The sequence below is a fragment of the Setaria viridis genome, chromosome 1, assembly GCF_005286985.2.
Source record: "Setaria viridis chromosome 1, Setaria_viridis_v4.0, whole genome shotgun sequence".
NCBI classification, from domain to species: domain Eukaryota; kingdom Viridiplantae; phylum Streptophyta; class Magnoliopsida; order Poales; family Poaceae; genus Setaria; species Setaria viridis.
This window is the reverse complement of record NC_048263.2, coordinates 35,156,616-35,179,260: the sequence shown is the minus strand read 5'-3', so window position 1 is coordinate 35,179,260 and position 22,645 is coordinate 35,156,616. Positions and strand designations below refer to the sequence as shown.

General features: G+C 47.8%; 2 protein-coding genes across 4 annotated transcripts; both read left to right on the top strand.

Annotated features, from left to right (window-relative positions):
* The first annotated feature begins 4,608 nt into the window (after positions 1-4,608).
* Positions 4,609-10,796, top strand: LOC117834613 (rop guanine nucleotide exchange factor 14). 3 transcript variants are annotated; one of them, XM_034714154.2, is made up of 9 exons: positions 4,610-4,837; positions 4,931-4,985; positions 6,365-6,516; positions 8,494-8,898; positions 8,988-9,142; positions 9,248-9,322; positions 9,462-9,737; positions 9,886-10,233; positions 10,349-10,796. In XM_034714154.2, the coding sequence occupies exons 3-9, from the start codon at positions 6,441-6,443 to the stop codon at positions 10,634-10,636; spliced, it is 1,623 nt and encodes a 540-aa protein (XP_034570045.1). In that variant the 5' UTR covers positions 4,610-4,837; positions 4,931-4,985; positions 6,365-6,440; the 3' UTR covers positions 10,637-10,796. The 3 variants fall into 3 exon arrangements, with proteins under 3 accessions (XP_034570057.1, XP_034570045.1, XP_034570050.1); XM_034714166.2 differs by lacking the exon at positions 6,365-6,516 and having other exon boundaries at positions 4,609-4,837; XM_034714159.2 differs by lacking the exons at positions 4,610-4,837; positions 4,931-4,985 and adding an exon at positions 5,909-6,226.
* Positions 10,797-13,139: 2,343 nt separating this feature from the next.
* LOC117834584 (dual specificity protein kinase YAK1 homolog) lies at positions 13,140-21,262 on the top strand. Its single transcript, XM_034714134.2, has 18 exons — positions 13,140-13,830; positions 14,589-14,788; positions 15,289-15,442; positions 15,541-15,650; positions 15,737-15,806; positions 15,882-15,964; positions 16,044-16,125; positions 16,215-16,255; positions 16,420-16,542; positions 16,712-16,856; positions 16,956-17,064; positions 17,715-17,803; positions 18,033-18,107; positions 18,412-18,486; positions 18,565-19,367; positions 19,441-19,581; positions 20,090-20,349; positions 20,864-21,262. Exons 1-18 carry the CDS (start codon positions 13,654-13,656, stop codon positions 20,941-20,943), a joined length of 2,817 nt encoding a protein of 938 aa, XP_034570025.1. The 5' UTR covers positions 13,140-13,653; the 3' UTR covers positions 20,944-21,262.
* The last annotated feature ends 1,383 nt before the right edge of the window (positions 21,263-22,645 follow it).

Genomic DNA, 22,645 nt, shown 5'->3' with positions numbered 1-22,645 from the left:
CCACCTACTCGATCTCCCTTGGGACCACTGCTAAAAAATCCCTCAAAACGATCAGTGGTAAAGGAAGAAGAGAAAGGAATCGTGTGGCTTACTTTTTCATGTGTTAAGGATTTGCAGAAGCAAAATAAATGCAGGACCGTGCTTTAGCTGGGGTAGGACACAATTGATCGGTTTCACCAGAACTGTACAACACTTGATTACGACTTGGCTACGGACATTGCACGATCACTCGTGCGCAAATGTGCAAGAGACACCTCTCCTCCACGTTGCGGCAGACCTCCGTAAGAAAGAGATTAGGGAGATAAGCGCCGGTTGCCGGACAAGATGAGCGGGTCATGAACTCATAATCGCTTGCGCACTCCATATATATCCTACCCATTGTACCTGTCACGTGTCGCTCATATATTAAAAAAGCATGATCATGGTTAGCCGTGCGTTGGTCTTTCGGTTGCCCCGTTCCAATCCCTCCAGTTTCCGGCGGGTAGCGGTGAAAATGGTGATGGAAATTCCCGACCGACTGAGCTTCATTTCCGATTCTATCCAAACATAAAACTTGGTATTTCTAATCATTTTTACCTCTACATTGCATTTCTGATAAAATAATCGATTTTGAAAATATAGTAAATTTCCGATCGAGCGAGCTTCATCCCGACAATGGTGATTTCGTTTCCGATTATCGCCGTCAGTGCTTCCACACTATCGATCCACGACCCGCAACGCCGTGACTGCGCCTGCGCGCGCGTGTCCCCCCGTGTCCCGCGCCCACGGCCTCGGGTTCGCTGGCACGCTGCGATCTGTCGCGGAACCGGCACGACGCTGCCAAGCCAAGCCTTGTAGTCTCTCTTCCGCCGATACCGATCCATCATATTCCCTCCCCGATTGGACGACGCCGATCCACTCCTCCCCACGCGCATCCTGTCTGCCGGCCGGCTCCTCCAGCCGCGAGCGGTGTCTGTCCCTTGTCCGGCTCGGCAAGCTTAACCTACCCGATCGCCGCGAGATCGACGGAGCCAAACTGCCAAAGCTTCCCCGAGAGAAGACGATAAGGCATCCGCATGTGTGCTCGCCACGGACTCCGTGGCCACTAGCAAACCCGCCAGATCGGCAGCTTGGACCGCACGCGCTAGCCGGCGGCTCTCGTACGCGCGGCATGCCCCCGCACTCGTGCAGCAGCACTTTACTCGCGTGTCGCGTGCTTGCCCTCACGTCCAAGGCAGCTGTGTTCATTGTTCTCGCGTGTGACGGTGCATCCCGTCTGTTGGTATCAAATGAATTTGACACAAATAGATTTAAAACTCAATTAGCTGATCTCCTTTACAATAGAGTAAGGTTCTCCTTTTACAGTGATCTATGACCTACTTTATATTCCTAAAATATTCTTACTCAACCATTATACTATATTTCAAAGATACACCGTACGTAAAAATCATTGAGGAACACGTGTGCAAATTGAACTTTTTCACATGATCACGTTTCTCACGCCTTCCGCCCTCTAACTTTGGGACTTCATCTTCATTTTGGGTTGAACATCTAGCCTCGAGCCTTCGTCCGCATCCCGAACCGAACGCTCAGCCTCGAGACTTCTGCTTCGTAGAGTGTTGTCGAAAGGCCTTAACCTTGAGTCACTCCCTCCCGAGTGCCATTCATGAGTAAAGAATATAAAGATAAAAGCTCGGTGCATGGGAAAGATTCCATACACTCAAGGGTTGCCCCATTGGGAGTTAGTCATCGCTGTCGTCAATTATTACCCTCGAGTCCTTCCAGGAGCATTCACGATGCCTTCTCGGAACATGCGAGGTTAAACTTGGGTCATGCTACTGTCGTTCGAGGGTAGCTGAGCTTTGTATTTAGCTTGGAACCCGTGAGGCTAGAAAGGTTCCGCGCTTTTTAACACCTGACGTACAATCTCACGAGGTTAAAAGATTTCTACGACTGCGACCGAGGTAATTGACTTTTTAGCGATCCCAACAGATCCTTTGCTCTTGAGAGATCTATCTGCCGGACTTACGAGGTAGGTTGCCGTTCTTACTCTTGCTTATCATGTCCGTCCATGCATGCAAGCAGCAGGTAGTAGCACATGTACAGTTGGGTACGGTGGCCGTTCGTTACGATCTGTGCCTGCTGCGCGTAACAGGGGAGATGGGCCACGGCGCCACTTTGAGCCAATCGGTTTGCTGGCTGTCCGTGACGGTGCTGCTGCTTGTCCTTCTCCAGGCTTGGTGGCTGTGTTGATCTGAAACTGCATGGATCTGCATGATTTCCTGTGAGCATCTGACGACTGTCTTGTTAGACCAAGAGAGTTGCTGTCCACTTGCCAAGTTAAATTATAGCGAGCTAGCAAGAAATTCGTGGTCCAAAAGACTTGCCATCTGACTTGCTATCCTATCTCGCTGGCCAAACTTCGTGAGCCTATGTCGCTGGCCAATTTGGCTTGCTAAGTATGGGTCCCACGCGCCTATCTCTTGCGTTCGCTCTCCCGACCACACCATCGCTCCTTCGCCAAGCAGCCGCTCCTCCCCGTGCGTACCCGCCCCACGTCACGTCGGTGTTGTCGCCAGCTCTCCCGTCCCCACCCCCACCGGTGCCGGTGGGGCCCGCGGGCCGCCGCTTCTCGGGGGGCTCGACATCCCCAACCTAAAGAAGCGCGGCGGCACGCGTAGCTGGATCCCCGTCGAGGCCGCCACGACCTCTATGGAGACGCTTGGAGATCGACAAGGCCACCATGATGCGGCGCTACGAGCTCCCCGCGCGGGCCCTCTGCCTACTCGACCCGCCCCATTCTTCCTCGAGGTCGCTGCCTCCGCTGCAGCCTTGAGATTGGAGGGGAAAACAGAGGGAGACGGGGACAGGGATGGGGCGCGGAGGCAAAGGAGGCCGCCGTTGGGGTGGGCTCGAGCTCCAGCGCGGGGTGAGTGCGAGCTTCGGTGCCAGCAGCTCCATGTCCTAGGTGCAGGAGGGGGAGGGGGTGGGGCACCGGTGGTGCGACGTCGGATGCAAAGGAGTTTAGCGGTGGGAAGGAAGGGAAAGGAAGGAGGGAGGAAGGGGACGACGCGTGGGACCCACGCATCAGTGTGTGGGGAGGGAGAGTTGAAGGAGGGTATTCTAGAGAGGCAACTAGCGGTTGGTATTTGGAGAGTAGAAAATTGATAGTCTGTTGGAACGAGCAATTCAATACAAAGAGGAATATTTTTAGCAACTTAGAAAGAGAGTAAAAATGGGTAGCCTCATTTTACCGGCCACTTGGCCTCTCCATGGCCTGCGCTAAAATTCTTTCCCCAAATCCTGCTTCTCCACCGTGTTTCCAACGGACATCAACCGGACTGTTATTATACCTGCGACTGCGAGTGGGGCAACCGTCCGTACGCCCTTTTAATCCACCGCGGTTGAGGGCGTCCTGCGTGCGTGCGCCGGTGGTCACGGCACGCCGTTCCCGGCGGCTCACGACGCTAGGGTGTGGTGGTGTGCGAGAAAAATCCGCGATGGGCCCGAGAAGCACAATGCGCCCAATTGTCGCGTCGCGCGCTTGGGTAATTGCGACCCGGGGGACCTAAGGACATTGGCAATTTGGCATGTTTGCGTGCTCCAACCACCCTGGCACCCTCCCAGCCGATCGACGACGGCTTTGTTTCTACTCCCCTTCTATTCTTCGCCCCCGTGCCCATCAATGCGATTGTTTCCGACTGTGTACGTTCGTGGCTCGGCTTAGCCAATCTAACCTTATGAGCAAAGGCATTCAGCAATCAGCGCCCGTAGCAGCCGTGTACTCCATCCATGTGCGCCCGTAGAAATACTGTACATTTTCGGCTGGAAGGCCCCAGTACTGTTCACGTGCAGGCGAGCGACTAGTCATCGCAGGGTACCTCCTCGGTTCGGGGCCAAAGGTCATGGGCTCCTGGCCGTCCATCTAGGACGATCCAACGGTTGGGAGACGCCTTCTCCGACGACTCGTGCTAGGAATTGACTTTTCAACCGCTGTAGAAAGGCCTGGGTGAAAGTACCGAAGTGAAGGGAAGGGAGCGGAGTGGTTTGATTTCAGGAGTGGCACGGTAACTCAAAAGAAAAGAAAATGACAGGAGCGGGTGGCAGAGGGATGGAGAGAGTGGGAGGAGAAGCAAGCAAACGATCCGGCATCGCGGTTTGCAGCAGCATTGGATGCTGCGTGCCCGGCGCATGCAGATGGCTCCAACCCCTTTTTTAGCGGCGGACCTGACCTGACCGCCTCGTGGTTTGTCATTTGTCAATGCAAACCCGCCGGAAAAAGATCATTTTTCTTTAGCCAAAGAATCTAGTGGGTGCCTGGGTGGAGGTCTGGTCGTGTGGCCGAGGAGGCTAACAGAAAGTCAGATGCTAGTAACAAAGTTATCTTTTTGAATACCCGAATGCCATGCTTTGTTTATTTTTGAATAACTGAGATGCTATGCTGGTAAGAAAGTAGGAGTAGTAAAAAGTTTGGAGAGGGAGAGGTCAATCGTGGACATCACCACATGATGAGGTCCATCTGCGACGGTTAGCGTTGGATCGTGATGGGTGCCCCGTTGAGCGTTTAACGGTACCGGATGAGATCCCAGGGGCGGCCGTTGCTGCTGCTCCGCTCTTTTTCTTCACCTGCCTGCTGTTGCTACTCTATGCTGCTCAAGCATTTATTGCTCGAGATAGTCAGACAGTTCCAACACCCTTTCCACACGCACACTCCCCTCGTCTCTCCTTCCCTTCCATGTTCCATCCCTGCTAGCGCCCTGCGTCCCTGGCCTGCTGCTCTGCTCCTCACACATGTTTTCACATTGAAGTGCCTGCCTGCCTGCCCCCTCGGCCTCACCGGCACAGTGGTAAACAACTGGTAAGAATCCTCCATCACTTCTTCCTCCTGGACGAATCGTTTGCCCCCTCCGCGGCTAAGGCGATTTGTGCTTCTCCTCTTGCTCGCTCGCAGATCCATGTCCGGCTGCTGCTCCGGCCGGTGATCTGTTGGCTTCGGCGCTGCAAAGGTACTGCTCCGCTCTCTCGCTCTCCCCTAACTACTCGAGTACATTTCGACAAGAACTTCTGCTAGCTTAGTAGCTTGCACTTTGTACTTGCTGAAATGCCGGCGAGGAACCGCCGTGGCGTTTCAGTTCCTGCCGTCCCAGTCCCCTGAGGTTCTTCGGTTCTCCCCCTTCCTAGGCCCTTCATCTCCTTGCCGCATTGCATAGAAGTTCTGGCAGAGCCACCGAGAACTCAAGCATTTCGCACCTAGTAATAAAAACCCACAGTAGAACCGTGTGTGCTTCTCCCGGTGAGCTTTGCAAACGCCCTCCTGTTCCTGCGAGGCCGGCCGGCGGTCGCTGCCTGTGCCGCACCATCAAAGCCGGGGAAGAAAGGAATAGAGAAAGCGCAGTTAGTTCAAGTATTTTCCCCTATCTTTTGGAATGGATAACAAGAACAGTCAATTGAAGCCTGGAATGGATAACAAGAACAGTCAATTGAAGCCTGGTTGCTCCCGTAATCAATCAGGGTGCGCGAGTCTTTTATCTGAAAAGATCAGTCAAAATTCCGCCCTTTTCACCCTCGCAGGTGCAGAGGGGTGGTACTCCGGTTTTACTCCCACCTCGCCTTTTCAGGTCATCCCTTTCCCGGCTGCCTCTTTCCTCGGGAAAGCGAGGCCGCAGCCCGCAGCCGTGCCGGTGCCGCACCGACGCGCGAGCGGACACGACACGTCCTCTCCTCCACTGCTCCACAGTCCACGCTCCACGCTCCTGTTGCTGTTCCAGTGTGTTCCTCTGTCCAGTTCAAAATTCAAACGCCTCCGCACTGCGCCGGGCTGCACGGCCTCGGTTGCCGAGCCCCCGTTACTGGTTCGTGGCCGCGGTACGTCAGGGTCACCGGCCCGGCCCCCATAACTCGCGTCCGGACGAGCGGGCGGGCTGCCACTGCCACGGCTACCACTGGTTCGTAGCCTGCCTTATCAGGATGACACTATCATTAGCCGCATCTAAATCGCAAGATCACCAGTGTACTCCTCGACCGGGTCATCTTTGCCTAATCATTAGGGCCCCAAAAGCCGCGCTGCGAAGATCCTGGTGCTTGGTGTGTGTGGTTTTTGTGGTTGGGAGGGAGCTCGTCGGAACTCGGGACTGTGGTGGCGTGCGACCGTCGCGGTAGTAAACCTGGGCTTCTTTTCTGCGGGCGGGCGGGCGCCATGTACGCCGCCCCGTGATTATTGCGAGTCGGAGTACCAGTAGACACAGCGGTGGGGGGTGCTATCCTATCTTTGCGAGATCGCAGCGCATTTAATTTTTTGGCAGCAGTTTGCGGTCTGACTGCCGGATCTGCTCCTCATTCAAACCCTGATGCTGTGGTGGTGGGGTTTCTTCTTCATCTCTTTCAGTTACTGGTGGTGGTGGTAGCGCTGCGCGGCTGGGGAGGAGGAGGAGGAGGAGGATCGGCGGCGGAGGAGGGCGGAGATGAGGATGAAGACGCTGGCGTGCTGCCGGCGGCGGCCGCAGGACTTCAGCATCGACATGGACCAGGAGCCCGACAGTAAGCCCCTCTGCCTCCCTGCCTGCCCAGGATCTCTCCTGCCTCTCCCCTTTCGGCCTGCATTGGTTCCTTTGATTTTGGTTTGTTCTTGTGTGTACTTGAATCTTGATTCCCTATGCCTGCGGTACCTTTGGTTGTGCTGTTGATTTGGTTGCCACTCTCTCGCATTTGCTTAGCACCGCAGGCTCATGGTTTGGTAGCAGTAGTACACTTGTCCTTGCATGGTGAGTCGTTGGGCGGTGCAGCCTCCGCCTGCCCCGTATCTGCAAATCCTTCAGAATCTTTGATCTAGATTCTAGGGGCTGAGCAGACTGTTCACAACCTTTCTCACCTGCCCAAAATCGCGCACAAGATGGAAGAAAGATCAATTCAGAAAACAATGAAATAAAAGGATAGGGGAGTAGGCGGCAGAGGCTAGAGAGGGATGGGAACGTGGGGGAGGTCACGGCCGACGTGACTGTTCATCAGAGGCGTCCCGTCCCGTCCCCACTGTGCTCTCGCCTCGAGCAGCGCTGCAGCCGCTGCGCGGCGCAGGCCGTGCCGTGCCAATGGGGTTGGGAACGTGCAAGTAATGGGGGTCACGGGAACATCCGTGGGCACCCAAAGGAGAGCAAAGAGCCACGGCCTTGCTCTACCTGATGCGACCGGCGACCGGCCCGGCCGGGCCGCACCATGTTCGCATTCATAACTTGCTGGTTGCACTGCTCACTGCTCAGCCGTTACACCTCATGTATCAATTTTTTTTCGGTCACTGACCGGCGTTTGTTTGTCTTTCTGGCTGTCTCCCCATGGATCTCACCATCTATTCCGTGTTTTCTAGCTACTTTTTTTTAATCTTTAGAGTTCATTAGCAGGTTTTGTATAGCTCAAAAGTGGTCCCTGGCTGTTTTCCGCAAGGTCAGGAGTGGCATCTTCGCCCTCATTGACTTCGGGCGCAAAAGACTAGCCGGTAGAGTAGTGGTACGCTGCTTTTTAGACACTGCGCAGAGGAAAGGCACAAAAAATTGGGCCATGCCCCAATGGTTGGACTTACGCTGTTGCAAGATTCTTGCAACTGAACAATTCTCAGTGGCATGCCATGTGGGCGGGGAAATTGTAGAGTAACCCTATATCACTATGATTTCAAACATACCGGCTCTGACTTATGCATTTTTGTGAGTAGATGCTAGATACTAGCTGGGGCACGATGGCATTGCTCTTCTCATCTCCTTGCATTTTAGTTTTTTAAGTACTTTGTGCTTAGTATAAAACCAACTGTTCCACCCATAGTGAAACTGAAATATGTGCGATCCTGCAATCAACAATCGGATGTTGTAGCCCTGGAGTGAAATTTCAGGTGAAAATATGACAGCAAGGGTTATTACTAGACCTCAACTTGCCACTGGATTTTATTGTAATTTCTTATTATTTGGTTGACGTTTCATATGCAGCTATCGTAATTCCTTAGCAATCGTTCTTAGTTTTTAGTCATCTAATTTGCCCCTCTGTTTTGGTGGAAGTAAGTTGAACAAACAGGCAGTATTTTTGTAATAGGCATTGGAAAGTACAAGATTCAGAACAGCTTCTAGAAGTTCACACAAGCATGTGCAATGGCCTAGTTATGATAACAATACCATTCTAATCACACTATGGATAAAACTTAAAATCAATGACGGACATACACAGCAAACAATATATGTGTTTCTCCTTTGGTTATTTAGGCTCTGCTGCTTTACACACTATATTAGATAAACATGAGTAACGGAATGGATTGCTGTTTTCCACACCATTAGTTAGGGGACCTTCAATTAGGTCTCTGAACCAAAGTCCCATACTCCCATAGCTGTAATTTGTAAATGGGCTGCCCTTTTAGTAAACAATGCCCTAAGCACATGCAAGCTGGCATCTGTTTCAAAGCACATATTGCATTTTTTTTCCAGAATTAACATATCTCCTTTTCATTACGGTAAAGATATGTTAAAACACCTATTGATGCAGGGGTGATGACATATAATGGCCTCGAGACCTGCATTATCAATAGTTCCGCCTATGACGATGATAGTGGCATTAGTGCAACAACAGGTGGAGATGGCTGTGTTACCACTGATTCCCTTGATGATGAAGTCTCAAGTTGCTCTAGTAAAGATGCCTCTGGTTCTTCCTTCTCTTCCCACTGCCTTAGCAAGCAGGAGGAGCATTTATTTGATGAGTTGGGTACACCCGTTGCAGTTCATCTACTTCCTTTCAAAGGGAAGAAGCCAATCACATATACCTTGAGTGCTTCAGATATTGAAAACATGAAGGAAAAATTTGCAAAGCTATTGCTCGGTGATGATACTTCAGGAGGAGCTAGGGGCGTTTGCACCGCTCTGGCCTTGTCCAATGGCATAATCAATCTCTCGGGTATGCTTTTAGAATAAATTAATTTTGGGTATATTGTAGTTTCCCTATTCTCCTTAATCGTGACAGAAAAGGATAACTTACTGTTACAGCAACTGTTTTTGGGGAACTTTGGAAGCTGGAACCATTGTGTGAAGAGAAAAAAATCAGGTGGAAAAAAGAAATGGACTGGTTGCTGTCTCCTACAACTTATATGGTGGAGCTGGTTCCGACGAAGCAAAGTGGGGCTGATGGATGCACATTTGAGGTGATTAGTCTCCGAATGAAGTGTTCCTCGAATCCTCGCCTTATATCTTGTTACAAAGTAAAATAACTCAAGTCTTATTTGGTTATTTTCAACTGGACCATGCAGATTATGACTCCAAAGGCCCGTTCAGATGTTCATGTGAACCTTCCTGCTCTTCAGAAGCTTGATGCGATGCTCATTGTACGTTGTCATTGTCTGTGTTACTACATTCATAGTTCTAATTAGGACAGTTTTCATTCCTGCTTGGTGGCATATTTTCTCTTCATTCTTACTGGTACATTTTTGTATTTAGTAACGGTGTATGCAACAAAATATGCAGGAAGTGATGGACTCAATGATAGATACAGAGTTCTGGTATGAGGAGAGCGGTAGCAGAGCTGATGGGCGGGGGAAACTTACTGGTCCAAGGAAGAGTAAAAAGTGGTGGCTCCCATCTCCTCGTGTCCCTGAGCAAGGGCTATCTCAATTTCAGCGAAAAAGGCTTGTTTTTCAGGCTAAGCTTGTTCATCAGATCCTCAAAGCTGCAAAATCCATCAATGAACAAGTCCTATTCCATATGCCTATTCCTGCAGCTGTTATGGATGCCCTCCCAAAGGCAAGTATCCACCTAACTTATTTATTTGTTAAGTACAGCCTTTTGCTGATCTTTCAGCAAGCTTTGAGCTTCACGTTTGCCTACAAATTTGGTTGGTGATTGAATTGAGATTCTGATAACACTGTAAATATTTTGTTGGTCTTTGCAGTCTGGGAGAGCTAGCTTGGGCGAAGATTTGTATCAAGCTATAACCACGGAGTATATTCCTATAGAGGAAATCTTTGTTTCTCTCAGTTTGAAAACTGAGCATAGTGTGCTCGAGACTATAAACCGGTTGGAGGGTGCAGTGTTTGCTTGGAACCAAAGGATTTTAGAGGAAAAGAGCAAGAAATCCCCAGCACGGCATTCCTGGAACTTCATAAAGGATAGTTCGTCAGAACTTGACAAGATGTCGGTGTGCATCGAAAGGGTCGACACTCTTGTGCAGCTCCTGAAATCCAGATTCCCCAACCTGCCTCCAACCTTTATAGATGTTCTAAAGGTCCAGTACAACGTGGTAAGTTTGGCATCCCATCAGCTGTGGATTCTGAACAATGTGGAAGATGTTCGATAGGTCTAAATGATGTAACTCTGAACATGGACTGAAGAATGACTGCTGTGTACATATGCAGGACGTGGGGCACGCCATCGTAGAGGCCTACTCTAGGGCTCTTGTTGGGGTAGCATTCAGCATACTGTCCCGGGTGGCGGAGATACTGCTGGAGGACGACCTGATCAAGAAGCCCAACACCCCCATGGCGACGCTCAAGTTCGACCTCTCCTCCGACGTGTACCTTGCGGGCATCACGGAGACGCCGCCGGGCCACATCCGGCGGTCCCTCATGGACCAGATCAGCATGGTCGACGGGCGCTTCGACGCCGTCGCCAAGAAGAAAGGGGTGAAGCAGCTGAGGTGGTGAGGACCGAGAGTCGGCTGTTGTGAATCTTTTGGCGATGTGTACAGGGTGATGCAGGGCCCAGTTGTCCGCTCCACAAGGTTTACCTTTACTAATAGCGTACTGATGTAATGTGTTTTGCAACCGAGTTTATAGCGCACTGTTAAGAGCAGCGTTGGTCGAATGGATCCCTGCCCGTCGCGGTCTCCGGGTGTTGCTGTTGCGTCTGGACAATCTGATGCCCTTGGCCTTGGTCAGCCCGCTGCGTTTCTTGCTGGCACCAGATGGTAGCCTGGTGGTGGTGAAGTACAGGTCTGGCTGGCCTACACACGCTGTAGAAGCAGACTAGTGTAGAAGACGAGTGACGAGACGACCTTGCTTGACGGGTTCACGAGTACGCGTCTTCCGCTCTGGAAGCGGTACGAGTACGCGGGTTCAGAGAAGAATGAAGAGAGCGTGAAAATGCACTTGGCACAACAAGTCTTCCGCGCACGAGCGCGTCGCCGGCACCGGGACGAGCAAGCAATTCGTCGAATCACTTCGGAGTCAAAATCACCACGGGCCTGGGCGGGGCGGCTGCACCAGCGCTGAGCTCGTCCCCCGGTTGCCGTCTTGGCTGGGGGCGCATGGCACTGGCCTTCCGCGATCAAACACGCGTTGGAGGTTGGAGGCTTGGAGCAGTGGCCGGCTTGCTGCTCCAAAGGGGCAATCGAGTTCATTCATGTTCGTGGAGTACCTTTTGTCGTTGACCCGCGTGTCCTGTTCGGGGAAGAGTTGCCCACGAGGCCGACGACTCGCTTCCGTCTGGACGCTATCGTCCCTTCCAAAGTTCCAAGTCCAAACTCCGTGTCCGACAACTAAATGCCTCGTACCGTCCACATCGTGGAAGAAGCAACGACCATTTTCCGAAATCAAACAATAGCCGTAGGCAACGGGGCGGAGGGATTTACGCTGCAACTTTTTATGGTAGTATATCGCGTGAGCTAGTGCACGTGCTCAGAGCCGTACGTTGCATGACGCAATGGACGTGATCGCTGGGCCACCAATTTTAAGGAGCCACCTAAGTAACAACGAGTCCACTAAAAACATGTTACAATTCAGTCTTTCTCACATCAAACCCAATAGTTCACATCTCAGGTGATCAAATCACGTATTTTTGGAAAAAGAGTATACAGTCATGACGCCTCACCTTCCATTGACAATTACGGTATGAGGCTAACGTGAACGCAGATGCAATCAGTATTTAGCGAAATTGTAACTTAGTGCGAGCCCACGAGGTATTAATGGTTATGGTAATATCGTAATAACTACATTTTTTTCTTATTTACATCTTGGAAATATAGAGCCATCAGCTTGTGTTTGCACCAGAGCCCGATAGGTACGGACCTGCACGTGCTCCGCTTTGATGGACCATCTTTTGTGGATCACTTGTCAGTGAAAAGCTAGAGTTCTCGTCGCATCTGTTGGCGCAACAAAGACATCGGGGAGGGCAGCAGCGTGGCTCTCGTTCGAAGAGCACCTGAATGACAAATGGGCCCCTTGAGTTGGCCGGAAGTATGCTGCCCGCGCGGAGGGCGCGGCCACAGCGGCCGGACGGCGAGGGGGGCCACGGGCCATGGCTCTCGCTGTACCTCCCTCACAATTGCACGCACCCTGCTCCGTTGGATCCGCGATCTGATCCAAGTGCTGGTTCAGCGTGCGTTCACTGCGTGGCTATGATCTCGTGCTCGTGGGAGAGGCAACGCAGTGATTTTGCAAGCGACCCATATGCTCTCTCACCCCTATACTGTGGAGGGAAAGAAGCATGTGCTATCTAAAGATTCAACCCCTACATAAGAACGTGAACAAATCTTGAGACTTGAAGTTTGATCATGTTGGAACCCTAGTAACTATCTATTCATATACATGTTTGTCGTAAAAAGCATAAAAGTTCTAATACTTTATATATCAGTCCACCATTCTCCGGCTTATATAGTAGATAGGGATGATGCAATATATTGCACCACCATGACTTTACTTCACAAATTTTCTATGCCTAATACTTTGTGATCTCACATTATGCACGACATAAGTTACTATTAAAATCCCGCAACAATCTATCTCTAATGCACTACAATTGCGTATCGTGCGTGAAATGAGTCATGAGTCATGGATCCTATCTCAACTGCTTAGCTATTTATGTTGCGTGCGGTTCACGGAATTTATGCGTTCACGTCAAATTAGAGTCTTTCGATAACAATGGATTCAATTATGAGACAAAGTTAATAGAACATATAGCTTTTAATCACTTCCCCCCTTCGCCTCTTCCACATAGCCATCTACCCACATGATCAGACGGTCACGCTAGCACTTCCATTTGCCGTGCTTAGCGCGAACGTGGGCGCGTGACCCGTCGATAACAAGAGGCCGTTGCCACTGGAAGCATATTACCTTCTCCACTAATAAAAAGAATTAATAAATTGATTAGCATCAAGATTAATCAAGCCGCGTATATATACTCACTCGAAGCAAAGCCGCGGAAAAAACCAGAGAGAGAGAGAGAGAGAGAGAGAGGAGGCGAACGCTGACGCTGACGAGGAAGGGGAGGAAGAGGGAGAAGGAACTGGGACTTGCCGCCCCCGCCTCCAAATTCCCCACTCCTCCGCCACCGCCACCACCCACCGCTCGCGCCGCTCCGCCCTCCCGATTCCGGCGTCGCCAAGCAACCCCACTCCTCGTGCCGGTACCAGAACCCTCCCAATCCGTCCGATTCCCAGCTGCCAACTTCGCGTCGGGACTCGGGGGAGCCTCGGAGCAGGGGATAGGCGGAGGATCGGATCGGCGGCCGGAGGAGCATTGGGCGATGGCCGCGGTGTAGGATGCAGCTGGACTCCGCCGGCCGCCGCTTAGCTGCTGCTGCTGCTGCTGCTGAAGTTCCGATGCTTCGGCCGCCGCGATCCTAATAGGAGGGAGTACAGGTGGAGTGGGTTGGGCGGCTTGTTGATCTCCGTGAGCACAGGCGCCTGCGCGCTGGGAGCTGAGGAGGTGGTTGCGGGAGGCGTATGGAGAAGCCCTCGAGGGAGGGGGCCTCCCCGGGGCCGTCGTGGGCGCCGAGCGAGTCCACGGCTTTCCGGGTGTATGCTGCGGCGGTGGGGGAGCGGGCGGAGGCGTCATCGTCCGCTCCGGGGATTGGTGTTTCCGCCCGCTCAAGCAACCTCCGCGCCGTCAGGAAGAGGCCGGTACGTTTCCTTCACCTTCCCCTCTGATGCGGCTACCCGGAGATGCTTGCTTCCTGCTGCTGTTCTATGGCCTCGCCATGCTGAATTGTCAGTTAGATCGAGCAATTGGCAAATATTGATGCAATTGGGACGTAATTATTGTGCTTAACGCTATTAGTAAATTAAAAGTTGAAACTCCTATGCTTGAATTATTGAAACCATCATAGTTGCTACACCTGCTGCTATTTTTCCTGTTGCTTGCACGTATCAAGCAGCTATGGTTTGACCAAGTGGGATAGTGGATTCACTCGTATTGTCTTTTGATTCTTAATTTCGTTAGGTGCAAACCTTTTGCCTCTGTCAGATTGCTAACCATTTATCTTGTATGCATCTTGAACAAATTTCATTTGCATATTAAGTATAAGCTTCATGCTCTGACTTGCTGTTCTAGCCTTGTAGTCACTAGTACTAGTTTTCATTTAACACTAGCACAACAAGAACTTATTTACTATAATTTGATCACAAGTGAACTGGAGATAACTTAGATCATGCACTTGTCACTGTTAAGTCAAAATATCTTTCTTTAGGATCTTATGGGTATTTAGAGGACACAATGCTATAAGTACATCCTTCAAGTGTGTTGCCACTCTCCATTAGTAGCGAATAACGAGTGGATTTGATCAAGCCCATTTGTTACAGTCGTTCTTGTATATAATATGCACCTCTTGTCCATACATCTGTGATGCTTTACTCTAAACTACAACTGTTTATTCATGCAGTTTGTTGCAAGATTAACCACAGACATCGTCCAAACTTTTGAAAAATGCAATCCTGAGTTTAAGTACTCAGAGTCACTAAACCCCAAGCGCTTTCTCACCAATCCTGCAGTTCCCATTCACAATGATGGTCTTGACAATGCAAATTCCGATCTCATCTTGTATGTCAACCTGGAACTGATTAATAGAAAGTCAAACCGGAGGTTAGTTTTCTTCTCTTATGTTTTTTACAAATTACAGCCCAACTCTAATAAACAACCTTTCAAGGCTTGTCTAATAATTCTCAAATATTATATTAAAATCAAATTCACCCGATGTAAAATTTATCTGGTAAAAAATGTACATAAAATTACAAAAAAGATAATATCCTTTCAAAACGTAAGTCCACATATGAATAGACCAAGAAGTCGTTAATTTTAAGGGAAACTTTATGGCAAATGAACACACATGCACCCATTATATGGTATAGTACAACCACCTAATCTCTTTCACATCATTAAAGTAGGGGTGGTTATATTGTGAAATGGAAATTCCTGACTCCTGAGTAGATGGTGTTTAGATTGTTCTTTCGATAAGTGGAGCTTATATGATAAAGCTTCACTGCTGCACTACTATTTGACATTTTTCATTTCAGAGTTCAGGATTTTAATACTATGGACATCATTTAACTAGGCTAAAATTGTTTTGACATTTCGTTAATTAGGTATGTTGTCCAAGAAATGCTTGGACAAGGTACCTTTGGACAGGTTGCGAAATGCTGGGATACAGAAACCAGCAGTTATGTTGCAGTGAAGGTTATAAAGAACCAGCCTGCCTTTTACCAACAGGCTATAATGGAGGTCTCTCTATTGAGCCTGGTACGGTACTCTACTTTGTAATTTGTATGTTAGTATTTACATTTGCTGGATGCATGGAAAAATTTGAATCACAACTGTGACTATAACATTGCCTGCAGTTAAACGAGAAATTTGATCCTGATGATCAACACCACATTGTCCGAATGCTGGATTTTTTCCTGTACCAAAATCATTTGTGTATAGCTTTTGAAATGCTTGGTCACAACCTGTAAGATAACTTTCATTTGACTATCTTCATCAGTCTATCTGCATCAGATTTGATACATGTGGTGACATAAACCTACATTTTTATAGGTATGAGCTATTGAAAAGGAATAGCTTAAGAGGATTGCAAATGAAATACGTCCGGACTTTCTCAAGACAGGTTTGTGTTCATTTTAATATGCTGAATGGATTTTTAATGTTTTATTACAGTGTGTGATGTGTATATTTTTTTCAGATATTGGATGCATTGATTGTCATGAAAGATGCTGGCATTATTCATTGTGATCTAAAACCAGAAAACATCCTTATAGCTCCAACGTGAGTTGCTTTCTTATCAATATCATGTGCTGGTGTCCACCAATCCTATAGCCTGATGACTACGTGATGACTTTTGCAGTGTAAAAACAGCAGCTGGAGTGAAAGTAATTGATTTTGGATCAGCGTGTATGGAGGGTAAAACCATTTATTCATATATTCAGGTTTTGTTTGAACTCTCTCAGCAGTTTGGTTTTTGTGATTTAGTAGTATTGTTGATTTCAAGTCAAGTTTATACCTTTTCCTTTTTCAGAGCCGTTATTACAGGTCTCCGGAAGTACTTCTTGGTTATCCGTATCCTATGTGGCATCTCTACAATCAGATGCATTATCTATAGTCACACAAGCATCTCATAATGCATAAGTTGTTCTGCTTTTGTTATTCTATGCCGGCACCTTATTATGAATTGCAGCTGTGTGAATTTTAACTTGTGAGCTTGTGCTCTTAACAAATGCTAGATATACTACTGCCATTGATATGTGGTCATTCGGCTGCATCGTAGCTGAGCTGTTTATAGGGTTGCCTTTATTTCCTGGAGCATCAGAATATGATGTCCTTTGCCGTATGATTGAGATTCTTGGGTTAGTACTTCCTGCTGAAAAATTATCTCTTGGTTTTAAGTTTCGTTTATAATTTTGTGGGCAAATCACCTACACTGGATTAGGTGGTAATTGTTTGAGCTCTTTCAATTAAATTAAGAAAACTTGAACACTGTAAATATCTGCTTTCTCGAAATTCAACTATAAACAGTGGGCAACCACCAGATGATCTGCTACGGGAGGCTAAAAATACTGGGCGATTTTTTAAGCATGTTGGAAGTATCTATCCTGGTAGTGAGGCACGAAATGGCACTGGCAGTGCATACAGAATTTTAAGTGAAGACGAGATCGAAGCCGTAAGTTTGAATGGTTTTCTCAAACATTATCCTTAAGGTTTCTTCAATACCATACCTTATTCTTTACCATTAATACCCTGTTTACATCCTTCAACACAGAGGGAGTCCATGAGGCCAAAGGTAGGGAGATGGTATTTCCCTCGTGGAAGGCTTGACAGACTCATATTTACATACCCTTGGAAGAATTTGAGTGAGGAAAACTTGCCAGGTTTGTACTGTAATCCTTTCTTTCAGTTTGGAACTATGTAGCCTTCATTGTTCTTTTGTGAATGTTGGAGGTAGCTTTGGTGCAGTACATTTGTATTTTTGTTGTATGGTTCCAATGATTTTTGGTCCACCGAATCTTGTTTGAAGAAGGATCTATCTTGCATGATAAATATTGCATAATGAACTAATGATCTAATGGTACTTCCATTTTTCTTAGCTTGTAACAACTCACAGGGGATGACATTCCCTCAACCATAAAAATTCCTATAAATACTGTAGCACAAACACTTTATTCAGTCAATGAACTGGTATTTATATTTATCAGCGAGGTGTGCACTATTGTGGCTTAGATGATGAGTCTGCAGCTCAGTGAAATGCACAATAGTTAGGACAAAACACCAGCTACATGTCGCATCCACAGTTGAATATGATTAAGAGGACAAATTAGATGGACTTATAGTCCTTGCGGTACTGGAGTTATGAGGCACAGTTAGTGCTTTATTAATTAGGCACTTAATTCATTGCAATAGCAAGTGCAAATTTCTTGAATGAAAAGAGTGCCATTCCCATCTGTTTTATTTTTTAAAAAAAATCATAGCCCATCATATGGAAGTGCAACAATATATTCTCACTTCTTGCAATTTTGTTCAGAGACAGAAAAGGCTGACTGCTTGGCATTGGTTGATTTCTTGAGAGGACTTGTTGAGTTTGATCCGAACAAGCGGTGGTCACCGCTGCAGGTATTCATTGATGATACCAGTGCATTTACTTTTTTTGTATAATATTCTTTTTGTGAACTGGAATATTTTTCTATCCACATGCCTGGAAACTTTTTTTATGTTGGGAAATTCTTGTATTGCAATAGTTTGAAATGTTCTTATGACTGGTTTGATACTTGATTTTGATGGCATTAATTTATTTCTGGAATAATCATCTGATGTACTTCACAAATACAAAAACCTATTGCAGGCCTCATATCATCCATTCATCACTGGTGAAGCCTTCACTGGTCCTTATGAGCCTGTCCAGGAGACCCCACGGATTGTAAGTACAATCTTAACCAGAGTCCGGATAGCTTGCTGCTTGAATTGTTCTCCCATTCTACTTGTGATGTGAAAGCTTCAGAAATTAACTTCAGTTGTGCTTCCCTGGCCTCATCAGTTGAGAGGAGATATTTGGACATCTCCATTTCTTAGAGCATGGCATTGTGTTTCTTAAAAAGGGTTCTTCTTTCTTTTAAGATTAATTAGATCGCTAGTAGCAGATATACTCCAAAATAGTATGTGAGAGAAGTTAGGAAATATCTGGTTTATAAGTCATGCATCTTATGTCTTCTCTTGTGTTGTAGCCTGTAGGTCGTGCTGCAGTGGTTGACCACAATCCAGGAGGAGGTCACTTGCTAGGTGCCGGTCTTTCTCCTCAGGTTATAAGTATTTCTCTTATGCTTCTATTTAGTTGACAAGTCGTAGGTTATTCCTCTAACATCTTATGACTTTTCTAGGTTGGAAGCATTAACAGATGCCTACGATTTAATAATGCTTTGCAACCAAAGATGCCCTTTTCGTATGGAAGCAGTTGTGGCAGTTATGGTAGCCATGGTAGCTTTAATGATAATGCTGGTCTTGCAAGCAGCTATGGTAGCTATGATTTTAACAGTGTCAACATATATAATTCACCAATGGATCCTTCTGGGTTTAATTTACGTTCACAAGCTGGAGGGTCATTTCTAGGATCTAGTCCGGATATTCGACGAAGACCTCATCTCTCACATGGTGGCATTCGGTTAAGTCCTGGGGGTCCGGGACCTATGTCCCTTGGGGCCAGTCCATCGCAATTTACACCACCAAATTCCCAGATGCAAATCCCAGGTGCTAACGGAAAGTATGGTGCCTCTCCTTCAAGAGGTGCCCATGGCTCCTCGTTGGGAAAGGCTGCTGCTGTAGGCCAGTACAATAGGAGGAGGAATCAAGGTTATCCACCTATGCCAATGCCACCACATGAACACACATCTCAATCGATCCAGGGACACCAAGGTGATGGTGTTAGTGCTGCTCGCTTTGATGCATATGGTCAAGGAAATTCTGGCTACCTACACAACGCACTCCCTAATTCTGGCCCTCATAGCTGGAGACCTCAAAGAAGTGTTGGCAGTGGTTTACCCTCGGACCCTTCTTCTAGTCATGGTTCTTTTCCACCCACCAATTACAATGGCTTTCCTCCTTTGCACTCCTCAGATGTGTCAGCAGATACATTGCCCTCCACCTCAACAATACTAGATCCAGCCGATTGGGATCCGAACTATAGGTAATGGTGCACTTTAAAGTTACTTCTATGGAACGTAGCCTACAACTTAGGCTTTTTTAATTATAATGTGCAGTGATGAGTCACTTCTGCAAGAGGATCGTTCATTGTCAGTTGAGTTAAGTGGTCTGCACCTGAGAGATGCAAGTGGTCAAACAAACAGATCTAGCAGATTGGCACCTATTCCAAGTTCAAACCCTTCAGCACTGAATCAAAGGTATTATAGTATTTTCTTGATGTGTCATTAGATTTTACATTATGCCATTGATCAATTCTTAATACATTTACATAGTTTGTCTACATTGCACCATTGCATGCCTTCAAGGAACAATCATTGTTGAAACTTGTTCCACATATGAAAATAGTAATGATTTTCCCACTTCATTTCATTAGATATTCCTGAGAGTCTGTTTTGCAAGGACCCAGATGCACGTTTATCATGCTTATCCTACTGTCCTTAAGTTAGTTCTAGTGGAGTTGTTGCTTGTGAAATTGGGGACACCTTTTCAGCTCTACTTTATGACACTGTTGTGTTTAATGCCTTTCTGGAACCTGAACTTTTTATGATAAAAACTTGTTAGGCAAGTGATTATGTTGTTTTCGGGACTGGATGGTGCTTGCAACATAGCTGTAGTTTTCTATTTTTTCAACCAATATTTAATTTGAATTGAAGCACAAAGAGACATTTTCCCCTCCACTAATTACTATACATGTTTTTGCTGCAGAAGTGGACACCTGTTTCATGCATCATCTCTCGGAGAGAGGGCACGTCCTCCAGGTCATGTCACCTTGGATGGTTACAACCATGCAAATTATTCTCAGCAGAGTTTGCCAAGCTTTCGTGGACAGCCATTTCAGCAGTACAACAATATGACTTCCAGTTACATCCGTCCGATGAGGACTCACCACAATGGTCGGCCTGTCTGGACTAATTATAACCTGGCAGAACCTCCACCCAGTACTATGCGTGATGGAATGCCCTGGGGTAATTTTCATGCTTTCATACTTAAGATTTCTCTTATCTGTGTCGTCGACGGAATAGCCGTGTGCGTTGCATAGATATTATATTTCCTTCCACTTACAGTTACAGTTCTCTTTTTCACCTTTGATCTTAGTTAAGGGATGCTTTAGAAATTTAATTGGCATTATCTTGTTTTAGTCCCATCGTAACCAGTCGCACAGTGTCATTTTTGCAGTATCTTATAGCTTCACTATTAAGATTCAGAGAAACGGATGTTGCGCAGTACACATCATTAGTTGAATTACTATAAAAAAGTACCATATCTTGTTATTAACTTGTTGCGTGACAGTGCATCTTATATGAACCTGTAGTTGTTGATCAAGTCTTGCTATGTAATTGTATTTATTTTCAGGAAATATCATATCTTGTTATCCTATTGTACATCTAAGATTCGTATTATTTAGATCTGTATTCCAATTGGCATCCATTTTAAATTATATTCAAGATGATACTGATGCAAAAAATCATCACTCTTCAGGAGGAAGAGCTGGTCACTCGTTTGCAGCAAGTGGACTGCCACCTTCCGTTGCAAGAAAGGATTCTGGGAGGATCTTTTAGTCCTGGATCTGGAGGAATGCGGAATGCCACCAAATTGATGGCATCAGTTGCTTGCATTCGCAATTCTGGGGTGGATTGTTTGTGGGCGTGGTTGCTTTTGCAATTTGTTGTGTTCCTCCGACGTTTGTCTCCCTGGGATGCTCCGATTCATAAGATATAGTATGGGCTATGATTATAGCGTTAGTTCTTTGTGAGTTTATCTGCACGAACTCCAGTGGAAAATGACAGTTGTGCTCGTTGGTACAAATCTTGTGAGTTCTGCAGGCTCGACAGTTTTCCTGTCCTGGTTATTGATTTATTTTTCTCTGTTTCTTTTTTATTCTTAATTTCTTGAACATGTCTAAGAATTAAGAGTCAAGGCCACCTGGTCGTATTAGGTCAATCTCAATGGGAGTTTCATGTCACATCAGTAATTTTGCTAACTTGGTAATATCTTTACGAGCAAAAATGATGAGTTTTATTATACGGGAGAGGAGTTTCATCCCCATGATACAACAGTGCAATGAAAGTGTGGACTAAGTCTGGTCTTAGTCATGTGGGTGGTATATGTTCTCTTTTGTTGGGAGGGTGTGACAGCAAGTGGTGGAATGTAGGTGGTATCGAGAGGGGGAAAAAAGGCAAATGATTTTGAGCTTTTGCGTTTCAGTTCTTGTTCTGCTACAGAACGTTTTCTAGTGCCAGAAAGGTCTGCTCGTTTCGGCTCTGTTGCTGGATGTGGAGCGAGGTCAGGGTTGGGGCGCAGAGCGTTGGGCCATTGGCAACCGCGTCTCTCGTCGTGCTCTGACGGTGTGTTTGTCTGGGGTTAAATAAGGATGGAACGGGTTCGACCCATTAACCTACGTTTGGCTGGGTTGGGTTGGACCCAGAAGGAAAAGAGAATATTCCCTAGATGCATGTCAAATGCATCTGCCCAGAACGAGCACACGCACTGGACCCGCGTCAACGGCGTCGCTCTCCGTCCGCTCGTGGAGGTCGACGCGCGCCTGGAGCCCCACGCCGCCGGCCGGGCGAGCTCGAGCCCCGCCGCCGCCGACCGAGTGAGCTCGAGCCCCGCCGCGGCCGGCCACCGCGGGCTGGTGCTCGGCCTGGACGGCGGCCGCGACGGCTGGGGACGGCCTCTGCCGGGGGCGCAGGGATGGCCGGGCGGAGTGAGGGCAGGGCACGGCGGGGCCGGCGCGGATTTGTGGCGCGGTGGAGATGGGGAACGAGCCCAGGAAGAGGGAGGGGGTGGTGGCCATGGCGCCGCTGCTACTGGTGGCCGGTGGCCTGGTGCCGGGCGAGCGAGAGCTTTTTGGGGGCGCTCGGTGAAGGGGAGGAGCGCAGAACGGTTGCAAACGGTGTTAAAATGGGCCATCCTTCTTGACCCTTCCAACAAAAAAATTGGATCAAACGCAACCTCTCAACCAAATATGAAATGGGTCGGACCTAATTAAGAAAATTAGGATGGAGCTACTCCATTCTACTTGGTAAAAAACAAACACATGCTGAGAGGCGCCGCCGATAATCTCCGTGTCTGCGTAGTGCCGTACAGTCGGGGTGGCCCGCGCGCTCTAGGGGTGGCTGCTGCTGCCTGCTTGGTTTAGCGCCCCTGAGAACCATGGAAATGCTTCGAAGTTGGCATGGTGGATAATGTAGGAACAGGATCAAAACTAGACAATTTGGTGTTCACCACCCGCTGTGCCGCATGTCGTTGGATTTTTGG